The 15907-nt window shown below is 42.7% G+C and overlaps 1 protein-coding gene across 4 annotated transcripts in view; it reads left to right on the top strand.

Moving 5' to 3' along the window:
• The window catches only part of vrk1 (VRK serine/threonine kinase 1), a 93288-nt gene that overhangs the window by 18788 nt on the left and 58593 nt on the right, over positions 1-15907 (top strand). For 2 of the 4 annotated variants that reach the window (XM_038774686.1, XM_038774684.1), the window contains exons 2-4: positions 1278-1419; positions 6816-6975; positions 13589-13644. In XM_038774686.1, the coding sequence (XP_038630614.1) occupies positions 6816-6975; positions 13589-13644 (216 nt within the window). In that variant the 5' untranslated portion in view covers positions 1278-1419. Of the gene's footprint in view, positions 1-1277; positions 1420-6815; positions 6976-13588; positions 13645-15907 lie in introns of those variants that run through there. The other 2 variants (XM_038774693.1, XM_038774699.1) reach the window with 1 other exon arrangement.

The following is a 15907-nucleotide window of genomic DNA, read 5'->3' as shown; positions in this document are numbered from 1 at the left end:
AGGGGACACAAAGGTGTCTCGCATAGGGGCCTCACGGTAGCATGGTGGTTAGCATCAATGCTTCACAGCTCCAGGGTCCCAGGTTCGATTCCCGGCTGGGTCACTGTCTGTGTGGAGTCTGCACGTCCTCCCCGTGTGCGCGTGGGTTTCCTCCGGGTGCTCCGGTTTCCTCCCACAGCCCAAAGATGTGCGGGTTAGGTGGATTGGTCATGCTAAATTGCCCGTAGTGTAAGGTTAATGGGGGTATTGTTGGGTTACGGGTATACGGGTTACGTGGGTTTAAGTGGGGTGATCATTGTTCGGCACAACATCGAGGGCCGAAGGGCCTGTTCTGTGCTGTACTGTTCTATGTTCTATGCATACTTGTCGGAGGCGAGAATTTATCTTAGAGGCTCTTTAGAATTCTCTTTCCCATCAAGCAGCTAAGGGTGAGTTATTGAATATATTTGAGATTTTCGATTGACAAGGGAGGCATGAGTAGGGGGTCCAGGCAGGAAAATGGAGTTACGGCTATAATCCGATCAGCCATGATATTGAATGACCGAACAGGCTCAATGGGTCTAATGGCCAACTCTTAGTTTTTAGAATCTTGTGATCATTGGCCTGTATGAAACATCATACATTTGGAGTACTGTGTGCAGTTCTGGTCGCTTCATTTTAGGAAGGATGTGGAAGCTTTGGGAAAGGTGCAAAGGAGATACCAGGATGTTGCCTGGAATGGAGAGTAGGTCTTACGAGGAAAGGTTGAGGGTGCAAGGCCTTTTCTCATTAGAACGGAGAAGGATGAGGGGTGGCTTTATAGAGGTTTATAAGATGATCAGGGGAATAGATAGAGTCGACAGTCAGAGACTTTTTCCCCGGGTGGAACAAACCAGTACACGGGTACATAAATTTAAGGTGAATGGTGGAAGATATAGGGGCATGTCAGAGGTAGGTTCTTTACCGAGAGAGTGGGGGCATGGAATGCACTGCCTGTGGAAGTAGTTGAGTCGGAAACATTAGGGACCTTCAAGCGGCTATTGGATAGGTACATGGATTACGGTAGAATGATGGAGTGTAGATTAATTTGTTCTTAATCTAGGACAAAAGTTCGGCACAACATCGTGGGCCGAAGGGCCTGTTCTGTGCTGTATTTTTCTATGTTCTATAGTCAATTCACACACAACAAGATTTAATGAACAGCAATGTAATAAGTGACCAGACCATTTGCTTTGTTATCATTTGAGGGATGAATGTTGTGTCGGACACCAAAATAACCCTTCCTACTCTTTGAATAGTGCCTTGGCATCTTATACATTCATCTGAAAGGGAAGACGGGGTCGATTTAACACCTTCAAAAGACAGCACCGCCTAGAAACGCCACGTTATCAGTTTAAGTCTCTGGAGTGTGACCTGAACCCGCAATCGTCTAACAAAAAGGCAAGATTGTTTAGAGGGAATAAGAAGCTAACTTTTAAAAAAAAACGTATTAAAGGTGTACGGTAATGCATGGGCATGATAAAATGGGAAGAGATACTTGAAGAATATGTTATTGAAGGAAAGTTGAATAGTTTTGAAGGAAACGTCATAACATCCAAAAGGAATTTATCACTGAAATGGGTCAGGGATAGAATAGAAGACTAAGGCTAGTCTGGCTTACTAACAAACTCTTTGAATGCCATTTTGGGAACAGAATGCATATAAAATGTTTTCAATGTTCAAGAAAGGAATATCATAGGGAGATGATGACCATTTGCTGAGGAATGCTAAGGAACTGATTAGGGCCAGAAAAATAAATCATGAAGAAAGGGAAATAATGTTGAATAGTGTTTAGATGTGGTGGTGCACGGAATGTGAGCAATGGAGTGATATCAGAATGATTGTGAGCAAGGGAGTGATATCAGAGTGATGGTGATCGATATCAGAATATTTGAGAAGGGGAGGAATATCAGAATGATTGTGAGCAAGGGAGCGATATCAGAGTGATAGTGAGCAGGGGAGTGATATTAGAGTGATGGTGAGCAGGGGAGTGATATTAGAGTGATGGTGAGCAGGGGAGTGATATTAGAGTGATGGTGAGCAGGGGAGTGATATTAGAGTGATTGTGAGCAAGGGAGGGATATCAAAGTGATGATGAGCAGGGGAGTAAGATTAGAGTAATGGTGAGCATTCATCTGAGGAAGAAGCAGTGCTCCGAAAGCTAGTGATTTGAAACAAACCTGTGGGACTTTAACCTGGTGTAAGACTTCTTACTGTGCACGGAAATATGTCAGCTGGGAAGTGGTGTCTAAGAATAAAGTAAGAAGTCTTACCACATCTAAGAATAAAGGTGAAGGACACAATGGTTATTTTCAAGTGTTCATGAAAATGTGAGAAATGCCGCAATTGGAGATGCAGTGTACATGTGAATGTAGATTGAAATACTTTAAAATCATAGAAGAGGACATATTGGGGAGATTGTGATGCTATAGGTGGTTGCTTCTGACTATTTTAAATCTGTTGTTATGAATAATTTGCCACAAATGATTGAGAGTCATCTTTCCAATAGATTTCTAAATTTACTGCACCTGACCAAATCCCAGTGGATCGTAAAATTATGAAAGTGACTCCAATTTTCACAAAATCTTCACTTGGGCATCATTAAAATTTTAGACCTGTGAGCGTTGCATTTGCTATTAGGAAATTGTTTGAAAATTTTGAGGAACAATGTAAGTAATTAACTTGGGTGCATGAGCTAAGCCTAGAATATCACCGTTGATTTTGCAATGCCAATCATACTTGATTAGTATATTGGACCACTTTGGGGCGATTGTAGTTAGGGAAGGGACACTAGATTGCAGGTTGGCATTTGACATTGACACTGATCAACCAATACGCCGCAAGAGGTTGCAAAAGTAAAATATGCTGGAAACCTGAAATAAAATTTGGAAATGTTGGAAATACTCATGGTAGGTTACATCTGAGTGAGGAACGGAGCTAGAATTTTCAGTTGATGACTTTTCGTAAGAACTGGAAAATGTTTGAGGTGGGTTTTGTGGAAGTAAGAAAAGGAGGGAGAAATACCAAAGAGAAGGTCTGCGAAATTGTGGATACCAGAGGAGATTAAATTATGAAAGTGATGATGGTGCGAGGCAAAAGGAGATAGTAACTGGCAAATGGCAATCAAAAGATGTGTTGAGAATAAGTGTAAATGGGATTTAGTAAAATCATTCCCAAGAGCTGTTGTCTGATAAAATGGGAGCAGAGGATACAGTCAAAAGATGAGGCTGTCTTCCTTGAACTTTCATTGGAACGGTGCAGCAGGATGAAGACCGATCAGCGATTAATTTAAAGTGACAAAAAGGAAGCTTGGTGTTACGCTTAGACTAAAAACAAATAATGGCTAGGAAAATGTGACGGATAAAAACGTAGCCAAGGGAAAGAGTGAAACTGTTCAGAGGTCACAGCTTGATTGTTAGCCACAATATGGTGAACCTGTCACACCAGCAATGTCTGTAAAGGGGGGAAAAAAGGAGCAGATGAAAAAATAGTACCGTCAGAACTCTGCCTGTTTAATTAATTTGTTCTCACTGGAACGGTGGAAATTGAGGGGCGAACTGATAGAAGTCTACAAAATTATGAGAGCATGGATAGAGTGGATTGTTAAAAGCTTTTTCCCAGGGTGGAAGAGTTAATTACTAGGGGGTATAGGTTTAAGGTGTGAGAGGCAAAGTTTAGAGAAGATGTGCAAGAGAAGTTTTTTTTTTACACAGAGTGTAGTGGGTGCCTGGAACTCGCTGCCGGAGGAGGTGTTGGAAGCAGGTATGATGGCAACGTTTAAGGGGCATCTTGACAAATACATGAATACGATGGAAATAGGGGAATACGGACTGCGGAAGTGTAAAAGGTTTTGGGTTAGATGGGCAGCATGGCCGGTACAGGCTTGGAGGGCCAAAGGGCCTGTTGCTGTGCTGTACTTCTTTAAACCGAGGTTTTCTGCAAAGTGGACTCAATCGGTGTTTGCTCTTCTCAACGTGAAAGAAAAGGCATTCTGAGCAACAAAAACTATTCTGAATTGAAAGTATAGTCATTTGGTTGTATGTAACTTGACGATTGTTGTGGATGGGGGGGGGGGGGGGGGGAAGAGAGATTTTTTGTCTCAGCTTTTGTCTTGCACCCATCAAGGCAGCTTGCAAGAACACCAATGTCAGGGGAAACGACAAATTTCAACTTAATGAGAAGATAATCTATAATCTTTAAAATTGTCACAAGGAGGCTTACATTAACACTGCAATAAAGTTACCGTGAAAGGCCCCTCGCTACCACACTCCAGCGCCTGTTCAGGTGCACAGGGAGAACTCAGAATGTCCAAATGACCTAACAGCGCGTCTTTCGGGACTTGTGGGAAGAAACCGGAGCACCCAAAAGAAACCCACGCAGGCACGGGGAGAACATGTAGAGTCCACACAGACAGTGACCCAAGCCAGAAATCGAACCTCGCAACCTGGAGCTGTGATTCAAGAGTGCTAACCACTGTGCTACCATGCCACTGCAAAACCTAAGAGAAAACACCGTCCCTCGGTGGTCTCGAACCACCAACCTTTCAGTTAACAAACGAATGCGCTAACCCATTGTGCCACAGAGACAGATAAAATGTGCTTTGCAGGGATTGTCCGGGCTTTGAACCCGGGACATCTCGCATTTTATAGGAATGGAAACCCGTAAATGAGAATCATACCCCTAGACCAATGAGCCAATCACTCGTTGAAGAGAGTGTTGATTGGTTGGCAAGTGGGTTACCATGGAGCATGCACCAGTTAATGGTGACTGAGTTACTGTCTAGCATTGTTTGAAATTTCATGTTATGTCTGTTTCAGCTAAACAAAATAAATGCCCGCCATCTGCTGGTTCATTCCTCAGGGCAATGCCTTGACCAATCAGCCAAGCTGTCTGGTTTAAATTTCAAACAATGCTTGGCAGTTGGTTGATATTCTTGCGAATTGTCCTGATGAATGCAAGATGAAAAGCTTCAACAAAAGATGTCTCTTTCAGCAATACTCAAATGGAAAGTAGAAGTAAATCGCTGTTTCACCTGAAAAGTGTTCTGGGTCCTGGATGTTGGGACGGGAGGAGGCAGATGGTTGATGTTGCTCCTCCTGGGCTTGCATTGGAGGGGAAGGGCTGTTGTATAGATTGCAAAGTGGGCCAGGGTATTGGAGAGCGAAACAGCCATTCGTAATGCTGAAAGGCAAGGGGTGTGTCAGCTTGGTGTGAAAGAAATGGCAGAAGATAATCTGAATGTAGATTGCAAGTAAGGGCAACACAGACCCTTTTGTGATTCTGGGAGAGGGAAGGGTGAGAGCAGAACTGTGGGCATTGAAACAAACATGGTTGAGGGAGTCGTCAACTGGAGTTTGGTGGAATCCTCGGTTGAGCGAAAAGGTTAATATATTGGGGGCACTTATATGGAAGATGCCAGCAACTGAACAAATGTGACGCAGAATCTAGGAGATTAGAATAGTGTCCTTTCAGAATGCAGGTGTGAGTCATTTGGGCTTACAGTGGCTGTTATAGCCTGTCCACAGCTCAACAGGATTCACCAAACTACTGTTGATTGCTCCCTCACCATGTTTGTCTCAATGTCCACAGTTCTGCTCACCCTGAGAAGTTGAGGAAGTAGAGTGACGGTCAAAGATGGATGATATAAAGATGAACGGAAGGTGGAAATTGGAACAATGCAATTCATTTTCCAGTTCAATGCAAAAGCTAACTAACATTGAAGCGTTCATTAAAGTGGGGAAGGAGAGCTGAGGAGGATTGGAGCTCAAAATGTTCTCCGTATCTCATGAAAAAGCAGGCACAGGTAGGACCCAAATGGGTTCCCATAGTAACAGCTTTTATGTGGAGGAAATGAGTGGAGTAATAGAAGCTATTTAATATGAGAACAAGAACAAGTTCAACTAGGCATACGAGAACAATGGTAAATGTTCAACCAGGCATAGAAGAACAATGGCGGTGAATGGAGACTGACTGAGCCTCAGTTCAAGGAAGAAACAGCAAATCCTTGGGTTGTACTGATGGGGAATGGAAATGCAGAGTGATTTTACCTCCATGGTGGAAAGAAGGTGGTTAGGACCCAGAAACTGGAAGTTGTTGGTGGCAGAGGTGTGGGAAGAGTCGTGGTGGAGGTGGGGAGGAGACTACAAGGAGGAGTGGGATGTCAAGAAATCAATTCAGTGGGTAAGAACATTGGGTCTCGTAGGGAAATGCAACAGTTTAGCTGCTCAGTTCTTTTTGTGGGACCTCGCTGCATGAAAATTGGTTGCCATACTGCTGACATTCGACCGTCATCACACTGGAGAAGTAATATGTTGGTTGTGAAGCACTTTGGAATGTCCTGTGGCTGAGAAAGGGACTGTATAAATGCCAACTTCTCTTATGCCATATTCCATTGGGTATAGCGCTTATTTACAAATCCTTAAAGAATGTATTTGGTTTTGTTTCATTCCCCAATTAGGAAGTGATGGACAGTAACAACTCACAGGCTGGAGGTGTAACTAGCAAATCAACATGTTCTGAGATGCCCATGTGCTATCTGTTCGTAATCAACATGTCTGTCTTGGGGATGTGCCTGGGAGCAAATTGCCTCTTGGCCTAGAAATGGTTTCTGATTGAGTATACAGAAAACCCTTTGTATTAGAATTTCTTGAAGTATTACTGACAAACTTGCCGCTTGAGGATTTCTTGTGGCAACTCTCAGCATCTCCACTTCTGCTGTAAGGAAATGACATTGTATTGATTATTCCCCTAAATTTAAGTTATTCTTTATTTCACAAGATATGTTTTTTAAATTTTAGATGCCTCCCAAACGTCGTGCAGCTGTCAAAACAAGAGCTCCACCTAAGAGAAAGATGGCAGAGGAACTTAAACCAGGAGAAGTGCTGACTGACACTGCGAAAAAGCAATGGAAAATTGGGAAGCCAATCGGGAAGGGTGGATTTGGCCTATTATACCTGGGTAAATACAGACCACAGACTCATGGACTTAGAGTGATTATCATGTGGGATTGTTGCATTAACTGTCGGGCTGATTTGCCTATGACACCTGAAACATAAGGTTTAACTGCTCGCTGTTTGATAATTGTAAAGTCAGTTTCTGATGTTAGAAGACTATAGTTCAGGAGTGATAGGTACAAGTGAATTCCTCCATGAATGGGATTAAGTAGTATCCTACAGAGAATATTTTAAGTGGCTTATTGTGCAATTGATGAATGGCAATTTTCTGAAGTTCATGTCAGGAATGTCCTGGATTGTATCAGTTTTTTTTCCCAGTGTTAGCCATTCCCTTTTGGTATGTCAATAGGACAGTTCGACATAAACCTCAGAGATGCCTTGAGGCACAGGAGTATAATAAAAAGAAATAACAATGAGCCTTGACAGAAGAAGGGATGGAGTATATTTGGGTGTCAAAGTGGGGTCATTGTTTGGGTCGGGGATTAAGGAGGTAGTGAGAGGGGGTTGGAGGGGAAGTTGGGAGGGTCAGTGTGAATGATTGGGGAGGTTGGTTCTGTAGTTACACAGGACTGTGTTTTAATCTATCTGGGTTTTAATATTTCCTGGGCAACAATCCAGGTGAATACTGCGGAACCGTCCAAAGTCTCCAACCCTAAACTCAGAGTTGGAAAAGTTCTCAGAGGGTCTGGGAGCAGGGAAATTGCCCTTTGGAAATTGCAACTTTCCAGGCCATTTGCACGGAGATCAGTGTCTTGGGGCTTGCAGGTATCTTGGGTTGCTGGAGGTGATTCCAGCGATGGAGATGGGTGAGGCCGCTCATACCCCTCAACTCTGATATGGTAAATACCTTCTACTCTTGAGGTGGTCTTGCTGCAAATTCTGAATGAAGGAAGAGAGTAGCTTTGTTTGTCAGTGCGTTGTGTCTCAGCTGAGAGATTTGGAGCTGGCAATATTTTTTTGCAAGCATTCATTCACACGTAATTGTGTGCTGGATATTAAGCTTTCCTTGCTGAGAAAAGGGATGAACAATGATTTAGAAAGTAGTGAAATTATGATCATTGAAAGCACCTTGGAGAGTACTTTGGACAACTTCCAATGAAGTATAATGTAAACTTTGGGTGGAGCTGGTGGGTGTGCCTATTCTGCTAAATGACTGCATATACTTCAGCACTTAGACAATATGCCAATCTTAATGAGTCACTTCCTTTCTTTGAGTCCCTTTTGAACTTGTAAATATTGTGAACTGGTATAATACATCGATAAACATTTTGCACTTTAAACATTGACATATAATTTAACTAACTAGCTGACTACTTAAAAATAGTACATTTCATTAATCGTGTTTTCCAGGACCCTGAAACACATTCTGCTGTTAAGTAGGTTATACAATTATACAATCTTTTGCAATTAATCAAGGAGTAGTTTGATGTGCTGGTTCATGTTTTTGTATTTCCTCTGTTTTTAAAATGATGTAATTAAGTTGACCACAGTACTAAAATAATTAGATGAATGCCAAGCTAACAACTTTAAAGGAATCGGGAATTCAATTATCTTGTCTGTTTGGTTTGAATTTGATTCTTGCTTAGAATTAGTTTAACTAACAAAGAAGTAAATAAATCTGATTCCATTTGGATGATAAAAAAAAACAGATATCAGTTAATCAGCTTGGAGGCTTGAGTGTTGTCATGTGAGAGTACCTTTAAGAAACGGGTGTTTATAAATGAGTGTGTATATAAATATCTGTAGTGAGAGTGCCTTTAAGAAATGGGTGTTTATTACTGCAGTGATGTCAGAGTGGATGGAGCTGGGCTGTCTGTCGGCTTTTTACTTTTGTTTTAGGCTGTTTGCTGCAGGGTGTGTTTTAGTTTCGTTTTCAGAGCAAGATAGCTGCAGTCACAGCCAGAAAGTGTATTAGAGTCTCTCTCTCTAATCTAAAGACTGTAAATCGATCCTGGTGATTTAAAACTAATAACTGTAGTGACTTTAACCCGATGTGCTTCTGATAAAAGGTGTTTCTTTTGCCTTCTGGATGTTGCTTGGGAAGTTATTAAGGGTTACTTAGTGTTGTATTTTTGGGAATTGTATTTGAATTGATGGTTGCTAAGATATTCACTGTATGTTTTAAAAAGGTTAACTTGAGTTCATAGAATAAACATTGTTTTGCTTTAAAAAATACTTTTCCATTTCTACTGTACCACACCTGTAGAGTGGGCCGTTGCTCCCCATACCACAATCTATTAAAAGTTGTGGGTCAGGTGAACTCCATGGTACATTTAAAAAAAAAAGTATTTTTATTAAGGTTTTGCAGAATTTTTCATAATAAAACAGGAGTAACCATAATAATAAAACAAACTAGAGTGAACATTAACATAGTGCAAAAAGAGAATATACAATAACAATTAAATAGACATTACCCCAAGCGACCCAGTCTTCCCACACCATCCCAATGAAGCACTCGACCCCCCACCCAACACGGATTGTTGCTGCTGACATTTTAATTTTCCCCAAGAAAGTCGACGAACGGCTGCCACCTCTGAGAGAACCCTAGCGTAGACCCTCTTAAGGCAAACTTTCTTTTCTCGAGGCTGAGAAACCCAGTGATGTCGGTAACCCAAGTCTCTACACTAGGGGGCTTCGAGTCCCTCCACATTAATAAAATCCGTCTCCGGGCTACTAGGGAGGGAAAGGCCAAGACGTCGGCCTCTTTCGCCCCCTGAACTCCTGTGTCTTCTGACACTCCAAAGATCGCTATCTCTGGATTCGGCACCACCCGTGTGTTAAGCACCTTGGACATTGCCCTCGCGAACCCTTGCCAGAACACACTAAGCTCCGGGAATGCCCAAAACATGTGGACATGGTTTGCAGGGCTGCCCTTGCACCTCATACAACTGTCTTCTACCCCAAAAAACTTGTTCATTTTCGCTGCCGTCATGTGTGCCCGGTGGACCACCTTAAATTGAATTAGACTGAGCCTGGCACATGATGAGGAATTAACCCTGCCCAGGACCTGTGCCCACAGACCCGCTTCCAACACCTCCGCTAGCTCCTCCTCCCACTTGCCCTTGAGCTCTTCCACCGGGGTTTCCTCCGCCTCCTGTAGTTCCTGGTAGATATCCGACACCCTCCCCTCCCCCACACAGGTCCCGGACACCACCCTGTCCTGTATCCTCAGTGGCGGCATTATCGGAAAGGCCACTACCTGTCTTTTCAGGAAGGCTCGTACTTGCAGATATTTAAAGGTGTTTCCTGGCAGCAGATTAAATTTGTCCTCTAGCGCCTTCAAACTGGGAAAGCTTCTGTCTATGAACAGATCTCCCATCCTTCTGATGCCTGCCCTCTGCCAGCTCTGGAACCCACCATCCATCCTACCCGGGACAAACCTGTGATTGTTGCATTTCGGGGTCCAGACCGACGCTCCCTCCACCCTCTTGTACCTCCTCCACTGTCCCCAGATCCGCAGTGTCGCCGCCACCACCGGACTTGTGGAGTAATGAGTCGGCGAGAACAGCAAAGGAGCCGTTATCAAAGCTCCCAGACTAGTACATGACGCTGCCTCTAGCCGCACCCACGGACCGCGCGCCCCCCACCGCCCACTTCCTAATCATAGCTATATTGGCCGCCCAGTAGTAGTTGCGAACGTTCGGCAGACTGTGCTCCAACAGCGATCTTCTTACTTGCGGGGTCTTATTCGCCTACACAAAGCCCGTAATGATCCTATTCACCCACTTTAAAAAGGTCTTAAGGATGAAGATGGGGAGGCGCTGAAAGACGTACAAAAATCTGGAGAGGACAGTCATTTTCACGGTCTGCACCCTCTGCCAGTGACAGTGGGAGCATGTCCCACCTTCTAAAGTCCCCTTCCATTTGCTCCACCAACCGGGTCAGGTTGAGCCTGTGCAAGGCATCCCATTTCCTGGCCACCTGTATACCCAGGTAACGAAAACTTTCTCTACCATCCTGAGCGGCAGCTCTTTCAGTCTGTCCTCCTGCCCCTTGGCCGGGATCACAAACAACGAACTCCATGATACACTTTGTGGTTCTCTGAACCCTGGCCCATAACAGTGTGTATAAAACACAGTAAAGAAATATGATTGAAGTAGGAGGTGCAGTTGTGGGAAAATGCTTTGGCTTCAATTTATGATTAGGCAGATTGGTATTGATGACTCCCAGTGATCTTAACTCATGACGACTTGGATTAGGCACCAGAGAACTGCTGGAACCTCAGCTCATATTTGTGCCTTTAGGAATGGAAACAAACTACCAGTGCTCGGTGCAAAATAATACATCAAAAGGTGGGCAGCACGGTGGCCTAGTGGTTAGCACAGCTGCCTCACGGCACTCAGGTCCCAGGTTCGACCCCGGCTCTGGGTCACTGTCCGTGTGGAGTTTGCACGTTCTCCCCCTGTCTGCGTGGGTTTCGCTCCCACAACCCAAAAATGTGCAGAGTAGGTGGGTTGGCCACGCTAAATTGCCCCTTAATTGGGTAATCTAAAAAATTTTTAAAAAGGTAACAATGTGGAGTTGGATCCCAGGGCTGAATTTCTGATTTTGGCTTGATTTGCATTACCCGGATAGAAAATGTATATGGATTTTATAATATATTTTATATCTTAAAAGTTCTGAATGAAAGTAACTATATTGTGTCCAGATTGAGAAACTAGCCAGGATCACTCAGAAATAGAAAACATCATTAAATTGTGGACATAGAAAAGGAGATGCATATCAATTTTCAAAGCTTAGCAGTTTGTTTAACTTGCTCTGCATACTCCAGCTCCACAATGTGTGATTAGCAAACTTGCAATGGAGGAAGACTTATCATGATGGTATGAAACTTAGAACTAGGAAAGTTATCATCTTACTAGGAATTGGAATGAATTGATTAATTTTTCTGAATTTTCTTTTGTTAATTTGCAACGTAAGTTCTTGTGTAATTTGCATGTTGATTCCTTTTTTAGTTCGTCGGGAGTTCAGGTTAAAGATGAAGGGGATGCCAGCTCTACAAGTCGAAATGTAGGAGAGATGGGGAGAACCAGTTTCTGATTTAAATCATCATTTCCTCTTAATTTATGGGAATGTTTCTCCATTTCTTTAGGCATTAACATATTATTACATGTGCATTTTTAGAAGAATTATTATTTATATTGTGCGATTTGGTTTTAGATTACATGAAAATTTAAAGTTGAAGGAGCTCCTCTTTTTCCCCAAATGTTCCTTTCTCCTTTCCTAAGCGATGAATATTATAAGAGTATAATCCCAAAGGACTCCATTGAATCGTACAGATATTCAGAGATGGTCATCAGGCTTCTCCAACAGAAAGCACATCACAACTGACCCAAATACTACCTCGCCTAACACATCCCAATGCACACTTACCATTTGGAGTCATTTGATAACAACCACATTTTTAAAAACGCTCCCTTATGTTGAAATGTCCCAAATATAATTGCATATACTGCATCAAGTTTGGTGAAAAGGCATGGGTAGATTATCTGAAAATACTTATTATATTACACTTGCTTTATGTTTTTGTCACGAGATGAAGAAAAATCTAACTTTTAAAAATTGTTTCAGCAATTACTCCTGGCACATTTAGGTCTTGCGTACTTGGATTTGTGAAATCCTGTACATTCCTAATTATCTTGGTTAGGCATATGGTTGCGTCACAGAAGCATTACATGTATAGAATCTCAGATTGTAGAATATGGAGTTTATGCACTCTCCTTAGAGGGGACATCAAATTATCTGTACCCAGTGACCCTTGACAAAGATGGGCAAGGGCCAAAATATTTCTTCCCCCTTCCTATACTGCTGGAGTTTAAGCAGCTTAAGCTACAAACTATAAACTGGTTTCCTGTAGTTTGCCTAGCTCAGACCATCCTATTTGAGACACTGGCTCAAGTATTAGATTACTAAATCGATCACAAAGGATTAATTTGGATGTGATCTCTCATAATCAGTTTTATGATCTTCAAACTTCTACCATGAAGGCAGGCAGACAATGTTTGTTATCTATTCTGTTACCTTTTCTTTGCTTATTCCACACAATCATTTCTCCTGTCTCTGCCTCTAAGGGTCTCTCATTTAGATTTACTAATCTCTTCCCCTTTACGTACCTATAGCACCTTTTAATAATCTGTTTTTTTTTATTTTTTTTATTTAATGTACCCAATTCATTTTGTTTCCAATTAAGGGGCAATTTAGCGTGTTCAATCCACCTACCTTGTACATCGTTGGGTTCTGGGGACACAACCCACGCAAACACTGGGAGAATGTGCAAACTCCACACGGACAGTGACCCAGAGCCGGGATCGAACCTGGGACCTCAGCGCTGTGAGGCAACAGGGCTAACCCACTGCGCCACCGTGCTGCCCGATAATCTGTTTTTATGTCCTTTGCTCTTCTATACTATATTCTATCCTTTTCTTTTATCAATTTCTTGAATGTTCTTTGAACATTAACATTTTCTTAATCCTCAGGCTTGCTACTCTTATTGACAACGTTATAAGCCTCTTTAATCTAATACTGTCTTTCACTTCTCTGTTAATCACAGTTGGGCCACTTTTCTGCAGGGTTATATGGAACTTTTATATTTATATTTTAACTTTGTTTTGTTTCAGCTGGTGAAAATTCTGCTGCAACAGTTGGAAATTGTGCCTCATATGTCATTAAAGTGGTAAGTAGAAGCACAGTTGGGCCTTTTCATGTTGATTTGTGAATTACATTGAAATGCATTAATGTGCTAACTTGTCATTTTTCGAGGCCTTGGAATACACCATTCAGTTCTACTGTGCCTTACCGCTTGACCTTTGTAGAATGGTTTCTGTCGAAAAACACATTTGACCACAAGTTGACGAGGTGGTAATCAGCACATCATAGAATTTACAGTGCAGAAGGAGGCCAATCAACCCATTGAGTCTGCACCAACCCTTGGAAGGAGATCCCTACTTAATCCTATAACATCACCTTATTCCTGTAACCCAGTAACCCCACCTAACCTTTTTGGACTCTAGGGGCAATTTAGCATGGCCAGTCCACCTAACCTGCACATTTTTGGACTGTTGGAGGAGGAAACTGGAGCACCCAGAGGAAAGCCATGCAGACTCCGCACAGTCACCCAAGCTGGGAATAGAACCTGGGACCCTGGAGCTGTGTAGCAACAGTGCTAACCACTGCTACCGTGCTGTCCTAAGGCAAAAATAATCATAGAATCCCTATAGTGCAGAAGGAGGCGTGATGGCACAGTGGTTTGCACTACTGCCTCACAGGGACCCAGGTTCAATTCCAGCCTTGGGTGGCTGTATGGAGTTTGCATTTTCTCCCAATGTCTGCATGGGTTTCCTCCGGGTGCTCTGGTTTCCTCCCACAGTCCAAAGATGTGGTTAGGTAGATTAGCCATGCAAAGTTGCCCCTTAGTGTCCAGGATAGGGCAGGGGGAGAGGGCCTTGGTAGGGTGCTTTTCAGAGGGTCAGTGCAGAATTGATTGGCCGAATGGCCTCCTTCAGCACTGTAGGGTTTGTATGTTTCTTTGGAGGCCATTCAGCCCCCTCGTTAAATCATTCATGCACACCCAGATTCTGAGTGCCAATGCGAGCTTTCTGATGACAGCTGTGGTGGAAAAGAGATCATTACCTATCTCATTCTGGAATTTTCCTTAGCAAAAAAATGTCTGACAAAATAATATCTGGAAAGAGATTGATCATCATGAGCAAATCTGTAGCACTATTACACTATTAGGACTGTCCCCACACACACTGAGACAATGTCAACTAAGGCTGAGAGCCTCCAACTCAGCGAAAGGCACTTTTTGGTCTGCTTGAAATTTGCTAGTTTTCCAGCATAAGGAGCTGTCCACAACAGTGTTGCAGACTGGAGCATTCAAAAGTCCAGGACTACGCATTGAGCGATGCAATGAAGCTTGTTGCAGCTGCTGTAAAGGCTGTGGGGATAGGACATAATTTAGGGCCCTCCTGCCATACTACAGCGAGAGGTGAAACCAGTACTAAACTCTTTCTGTCTATAATTATTAGAAAATGTGTTCTGTGAATGTAGATGTAATCTGCATTGTAAATGGAGTGAGGCATCCTTGAATGCCATGTACAGTATTTAACTTAATTGATCTATATTGTACTGTGAACTGCCACACTTGAATTGTATTGTAATGTACCTTCACAAATTTTATGAATAAAGTAAATGTTTAAAAAAGTTCTTGGAATGGAACATTTTCTTGCCAGTTAACCGTAACAATCTAGATTGCTTTGAGATACTATGCTGCAAACTGTGAAAATGGCCATTAATTAAACATGAAGACTTTTAAGGCTTTGTGACCTGATCTGAAAATGAACAATTTTATTTTAAAAAATTTTGAGTGCTCAAATTTACTATCTGGCTTTAGCAGGCAAAATCCTGGACCTCACTCTCTAACAGCACTGCCGATGTACCTAGATCTCTGGGACTGCAGCGGTTCAAGAAGGCTGCTCACCATCATCTTCTCTAGGGCAACTAGGGATGAGCAATAAATGCTGGCCAAGTCAGCGACGCCCATGTCCCATAAACAAATTTTTAAAAAATGCAGAAATTGAGTATAATTTATGCAAGGCCAGATTATTTGCATAATTATGTGGATGGCACTGCTGCTTCACAGAGCCAGAGACCTGGGCTCGATTCCAGCCTGTGGAGTTTACACGTTCTCCCCCTGTCTGTGTTTTATTTTATTAATAATCTTTATTGTCACAAGTTGGCTTGCATTAACACTGCAATGAACTAACCGTGAAAAGCCCCTAATCGCCACATTCCGGCACCTGTTCGGGTACGCAGAAGGAGAATTCAGAATGTCCAAATTACCTAACAAGCACGTCTTTCGGGACTTGTGGGAGGAAAACGCTGCACCCAGAGGAAACCCAGGCAAACATGGGGAGAAAGTGCAGACTCCGCATAGA

This window comes from Scyliorhinus canicula, chromosome 2 (genome assembly GCF_902713615.1).
Source record: "Scyliorhinus canicula chromosome 2, sScyCan1.1, whole genome shotgun sequence".
Taxonomy (NCBI): Eukaryota; Metazoa; Chordata; class Chondrichthyes; order Carcharhiniformes; family Scyliorhinidae; genus Scyliorhinus; species Scyliorhinus canicula.
This window is presented reverse-complemented; position numbering and strand designations above follow the sequence as displayed.